At 36.4% G+C, this 7,128-nt stretch overlaps 1 gene segment (V, D, J or C); it reads right to left on the bottom strand.

Moving 5' to 3' along the window:
• Positions 1-613: 613 nt before the first annotated feature.
• Positions 614-6,651, bottom strand: LOC101987207. The segment is given in 3 exon segments: positions 614-787; positions 6,161-6,471; positions 6,597-6,651. Coding segments are annotated over 3 exon segments (540 nt in total).
• Positions 6,652-7,128: the final 477 nt, after the last annotated feature.

Below are 7,128 nucleotides of genomic sequence, written 5' to 3'. Positions count from 1 at the left end.
TTTGATATACCAAGATCCCTCTAAAAATCATCATGAACACCCACAAAAATACTTCATCCACCAAAAAGTAGGAATCAGTTTGGAGAGCACTATGTCCATATTCCCAAATATTGTTTATAAATGTTTCTTTACATTTACAATGCTGTAAAGACTGCATTGATAGGGATCTTGGTTTATTGATACAAATTCCAGGTCAGTTTTGTGTATATATATATATATAATCTTAAGATATTGTATTTGTGTAGTTTATTTTAAAATGTAATGTATAATTAAGAAATATAGGCCAATAGAGTGCCCTCTATAATAGTCAAGATTGTAGTCATGTTAGTTAAGTTTCCTAGATGTATAAAGACATATTTCAGTTAGATAGGTATTCTTCAAATCTTTCAGAGACCTTCAGAATATGGCCTTTAAATATTTTAAGAATTTAGTATTTTTCATGACAATGAGACATGTCTGTTCCTGGCAGCATCATCTACTTCAAGAGGATGACGAGCATTGAAGAGGCTACCTATGGAGTTTGTTAGACATTTGGGCAAGAAACTGTTCTTGCCTGGACTTCTTGATGTTTGCTGTGTGAGCAGGACATGCAGGACCCACAGTTAGATGATTGCTAAACGTGCCTAAAGGCGACATGGTCCTTAAGGGTACTTGCTTCAGTAAAGAGTCTGCCAGACATTCTATGGGATACAGAAGAAAGTGACCGACAAACTGGCAAAATAGTCGGAAATGTCTTTGAAATTTTCTGATTTCTGGAAATGTCTGATAGATACTTTGGGCCTGTAGACTGAATACAGATGTCCCAACAGTACAGAAGAACTTTGGGTGACTGTCCCTGCAGTGAGATGTCTTGTAAATTCTTGAATTTTAGAAGTTGCTTACAGTATACTTCCTGTTTATTTAGGTAATATTATGTCCTTTTGGAGTCATTGATAGAATTGAAGAGTATATAGTTGTAATTATAGTTTTCCTTATTTATGATGAAAGATAAAATAGAAATAAGTATTGTAAGTTTAATTCTTGCTGAGACCTGTTGTATTATATGTAATTTTACTATGTTAATATTAAAGCCTTCCTTTTTATTTAAACAGAAAAGGGGAAATGAAATGGGAAGTACTTCTGTTTATGTGTTGCTTTTATTGGTTAATGAATAAAGAAACTGTCTTGGCCTGTGATAGGGTAGGGTAGAGCTACATGGGGAAAACTAAACTGAATGCTGGGTGAATGAAGGCAGAGTCAGGAGATGCCATGTAACCAATGAGCCAGAAGCCTACTAGTAAGCAACAGCCACATGGTGATACATAGATTAATAGAAAAGGGTTGATTCTTGATATAAGAGCTATATAGAAAGTATTTAAACTATTGGCCAAACAGTATTACAAATTATATAGTTTTTGCTTGTTGATTGTGTAACTGGACCGGACAGAAACCTTCTACCATACTGATTTACTTGGATCTACTTTGTGGTCACTGTCATATTATAGAAAGAGGCCAAAGCCTGTTAGTTTTCTACTAAGAGGTATAAATAGAGTTTATCCTGATGGGAAAAAAGGGAGAAACTAGAAGAAGTAGAGGAAGAAGAAACTATAATCATATTATATTATTTGAGAAAAATCTATTTTTATTGAAAGGTATGAAAAGAAAAATGTATTTTCTAAAGAAAATAAGCAAAAAAATTAAATAGTTATATTGCCTGAAAACATCTTTCTTTCTATTACAAACATCATAGTTATTATGATGGCTACCACAAATTTTTAAAAATAACTTCGGGATTAAAACAGCAAATACTAAGATGGAAACTTTGGAAGAAGGAAATTCTTATCCAGGTATGCTCTTTTTATGGTTAGGGACCAGAGGGAGTACATAGCGTCAAAAAAAATCCAATATGTCTGCATTTATAATGAGCTAATGTCAGCACTAAAACCTCTGCACCATAGAAATATTTTATTGAAAATATCTTTTCTAACAAAATTGTTTTCAAGTATGTGTAATGTGACACAGGGATATAGAGAAAAGGAACAAAGTAAATTTTATTGTACTTTTTTTCCGCCTTGTTCTCTCTTCATTCTCTTAGTCTCTGCCATTTTCTTCTTGTCTTCATCTCCCATAATGCATCATAAACAAGTTAACATTTTTCACAAGACAAAGATCCTTGCAACAAATTTTTTATATAGTATATCTTTCTGACAATTAAGAAATAAATCTATTTAATTATCACTATAGTGTCTTAAAATCATTTGAGTAAATAGCTATTTATGATAAACGTCTGTCAATAGCAATGTCAGGGGACAGCAGGTGAAGATCGAGTATCCGAGTGTCTGCCCACCAGAAGGCAACACCCTGGTGGATAATTTTCATGTAGGCAAGGCCCAGAGACCACAGATCATGAAATGCCTTTTGCCTTTGATACACTTTTCTGTTCTTGTTGTTGCTATCTCTCTTTGATATCTGGTATTGTTGAATAAGGTGTGGGAAAATTTCTTACTATCTGTACTGTAATGTATTTATCTTATTGGATACACCTTGTTCTTCTCCACATTTTTACCTACTAGTTATTATGAAGATAAATTTCTCCCTAAACTGTATCTTCTAATTGAAAATAATATAATTAGCTTATGCAGACTTTTGATAAAAAATATATAGAAAGGTATGTTTTTCATCTAAGACCTTTGAGTTCCACCTTAGAAGCTACTTTAAATCACATAGCTCAGTGTTTTGATTAAAAAAGAAAAATTGAATTCTTCAGAAGCCAGGCTGGCCTTAATTCTCTCAAAGATTAAAAGATACAGACTTGTCGTCGTACCTATTCTTGCTCTTAATTTTTCTGATATACAAAACTAATGATAGATGGATATCCACTTTAAAGATCTAAAATACAGCACACTGATTGCCTTTTATGAACAAAAGTTTTTGATAGTGATTCCTTTAGGATTTCCTGTAAGATTCATATTCAAGATAAATGGTAGAATAATTGATTCCTTCTTTCTAGCCCCAGTAGGTGGCCTGCCAACAAGAGAGTTGGCTATGAAAAATCCTTTTTGTCTTTTCATGTCCTGTTAATCTGCAATAAATTACATAAACATAAATGTATATGTATATTAAGATGATTTTTTTTAATCATCTAAGGGAGAAGAAAAATATGATACCTCTACTCTGTAGGAATTAGAGCAAAGTCACTGTATAGGGTAGAGTTTAGAATACACAGATATTCCTTAGGAGTATTTGACCCTGAAGAAAACTAGTAGAGAACAATTATTTGTTTATCAGAGGAGACCTTCCAGCCATGGTCACAAAATGGTAATTCCTCAGACACATGTGGGACTCTTGTATTATTGTGTATTGTAAACAACACAGATAGTAGGACAAGAGTGATGGAGGCATGTAAATATCCCATTCATTAAGACATGTAAAATTAAGTTAGAAACCTCGGTATGAGGAACTACTTTATGAAACAATCAATGTGATGCTGTATGGCTGTTCATGTTGCAGTCTACTCAGACCATCAGACAACACTGATAAATAAAGAAGATAATAATTAAGAGAATATGTGAGTGTTTCTTCCCTAATCCACTCAGATGGAAAAAGTCTTGGTTTCATCACTGCTGTGGATTCCCTCGGAGCAGTGAACTACCTAGATGGTGGACCTAAAGAGAGTATTAAACTTCTATGGAAGCAAAACATAGTCACAAATATACCTTAATATCAGTACTGTCAATAAAGTTCAGGCAATTATCATAGTCATAATCAGTGAAAGAACATTGGGCATTTTTATGTACACAAAATGCCAAAATGTCTATTCTCACCATTTGTATCCAAAATAATAACACAGATACTCAAATTCTTTTTTTTAAAAAAAATGAATTGTTGAAAACATGAAGTAAAATATTTTCTGATAAGATTAGTATACAAATCCATAAAAACACAGGTCAACATAAATATTTAGAAGTAATTACAATACAATCTGTACATACACAAAGGGTAGTGCTATTTATTGCCCCTGAATGTTAACTGGTATACAAGTGAATATAGACTTTATTTACGTTTTTATATGAACCACTTAAAAAATATTTTTACATGTGTGTTTTGCTTCCATGGTTTCAAGAACATAATGTGCATGTTTGGTGCTCTCAGAAGCCAGAAGAGGGTACTGGATGCACTAGAAATGATGTCAAAGATAGCTGTGAGTCAGCATATGGGTGCTGAGAATCAAATCCATGTCCTATTCAAGAGCATCAGGTGCTCTTAATCACTGGTCATTCTCTCCAGCTCCATGAACCACTTTTTTTCTTTTTTTTTTTATTGAAGAAAAAAAATTCTGCCTCCTCCCAGCCTCCCATTTCTCTCCCCTTCCTCCCGTCTCTCTCCCCCTCCCCCCACTCCTCTTCCCCTCCCTCTCCAGTCCAAAGAGCAGTCAGGGTTCCCTGCCCTGTGGAAAGTCCAAGGTCCTCCCCCCTCCGTCCATGTCTAGGAAGGTGAACATCCAAACTGGCTAGGCTCTCACAAAGCCAGAACCTGAAGTAGGAACAAAACCCCATACCATTGTCCTTGGCTTCTCATCAGCCCTCATTTTCCCCCATGTTCAGAGAGTCCGGTTTTATCCCATGCTTTTTCAGTCACAGTCCAGCTGACCTCAGTGAGCTCCCAATAGATCCATGAACCACTTTTAAATACAAATTGTTTCCAGTTTTCACCTAAATTCAATGTAATAGAACTAATATTCCTGAAGTAGTTTAGAAATTTGATTAATAGAGTCCAGAATTTTAGGAGTGTAGTATTAGGTGTGGCAGGGCTGCGTCCCCCAGCACCCCGCTGCCCGCATGGCTAGCTTATGCCCTGAAATAATTACACGGACACTGTATTCTTTTAAGCACTGCTTGGCCCATCTATCTAGCCTCTTCTAGGCTAACTCTCGCACCCGGACTAGCCCATTTCTTATCATGTGTGTAGCACCGGTCTTACCGGGAAGATTCTAGCCTACCTCCATCCTGGGTCGGAGCTTCATCGCATGTGCCTCAGAGAGCAGAGCTCTCGCCTCTGCCCGCAAGAGTGGAGCATCTCGTGTCTCTCTGAGGCACCTGCCCTCGAGAGGAGAGCTGTCGAGTCTCTGAGCTCACTTCCTCTTCCTCCCAGCGTCTGCTCCTCCCACCTATGTTCTAACCTATCAGGTCAAGCAGCTTCTTTATTTAATCAACCAATGACCTTCCTCCATCATAGGAGAAAATCTAAAAATAGGAAAACTTAAAAATATTAAGCCCATAAATATGGTATGATATCTTGTGACTTGTTCTTTTGTATAAAATTATAATTATGTCTGTGAGTATTCTACAAGAACAGATAGACACATATAGGAATGAGACATCAAAAATACCACAGGAAATATATTATACCCAAGCACAGTTTCAAAAAATAACAGAATTGTAGATTACTATTGTGGTGTTTATTTGCCTTGTTTTAAAAAATGTGCTACGGAATATCATTTCTTCAGTAATACCAGTTGCGGCATGTTCAAGTAGCCCTTTACTGTCTATGATTTTATATAAACCAATCTACATTGCACTTCACACAGGGGGACTGAAAGTCATATGAGGGTGGTTCAATTTTTCTTTGCTACTTGGAAGCAGACCAGTGGCCATAGGAGAAAGAAGAATTCTAAGTGAAGTGCTGCAGACTCTTGTGAGTATTAAAACCCATGGCTGCAATTTCAAGGTACTACAGAAGACCCTGATTATGAAACTTGCCCTATCTCTGACACATGTGCTTTAGCTTATGGGACAAAACCAGGAATTCTTTTTATTGTCATTTTTTTCTAAATAATATTTTACTGTCATTTAAATGCTGCTGCTTAGAAGTTAATTCATTGTATTTAAATAAAGTGTGTTTGTAAAAGGAGATACAACTAAAAATCCTCACAGGAAATTTCTTTGTTCTTTGTTAAGGCAGAAAAGGTGTTAGTACTCTGCATTGCTAGAGATCAAGAGTAAGGAAGATTTTTAGTGTTCAGAGAGGACTGTTTAGCCTTTTGTAGAAAAAATAAATATGTGTGTGAGATTTTGTAAAAATCATGTGACATCTGAGAAACAGTTTCAGTGAGTGTCTCATGAGGAGCAGCTGAGACATCCCATGCTCTCACTTCTGCTTCCATGGAGGTTTATGCTATGACTTGTATCACTGTGGGAGGATAATTATAAACCTGTTGACAGTAATAGGTTGCAATGTCTTCTGACTCCAGGCTGCTGATGGTGAGAGAATAATCTGTCCCAGACCCACTGCCACTGAATCTAGATGGGAGCCCATCTGCCAAGTTATTTGTATAATAGATAAGGAGCTTAGGAGATTTCCCCGGTTTCTGCTGGTACCAGTTTAAATTATTATAAATGTCCTCACTGGCCCTGCAAGTGATAGTGACTCTGTCTCCCAGAGATGCAGACAAGGAAGATGGAGACTGGGTCATCTGGATGTCACATATGGCACCTAGGAATGGAAACATAATAAATATCCACATCATTAAACATGACAGTAGAGGACCTCCCACAAATGCCAGTCAACCATAGTCACTCTGTAACAGTGAAATTCCAATTTTAGTCCCCCTTTTTAACCTGGAAACAAGAGCAACAGGAGCTCAAGGAGCTGAACAGGGACCTTCATGTCCATGCTGAGTCCTGAGTTCAATGACAACTGCACAGGATGTGACTGATATATGAAGAAGTTCTTAACGCTGCACAGTGTGTGCATGCAAATCACTGGGAACCAGTTAGGGCTGGGCACACCTGCAAGAATTACTTATCTCAGTAACTGAACACAACTTCTGTTTCCCTAGATGCTTGAGATCAGACCACACATATAAATACAGAGAATGTATTTAAAAAAATATAAATAACACTTTATATGTTACCTGAAAATTTATACTATCATAACATTAATTTTGAATTTTATATGTCAAAGATACAATGTGGGCTGTATCCTGCCATCAGGAAATATACATAAGAAAAGGGACTACTTTAACTTATTGAAATAAGTTTTATTGGTAAAAAAGTATGTATCCTCCCAAGAGTGGTATTGCTGGGTCCAGGGGTAGGTTGATCCCGAATTTCCTGAGAAACCGAAACACTGCTTTCCAAAGTGGTTGCA

This window comes from Microtus ochrogaster, unplaced genomic scaffold (assembly GCF_000317375.1).
Source record: "Microtus ochrogaster isolate Prairie Vole_2 unplaced genomic scaffold, MicOch1.0 UNK136, whole genome shotgun sequence".
Taxonomy (NCBI): domain Eukaryota; kingdom Metazoa; phylum Chordata; class Mammalia; order Rodentia; family Cricetidae; genus Microtus; species Microtus ochrogaster.
This window is presented reverse-complemented; position numbering and strand designations above follow the sequence as displayed.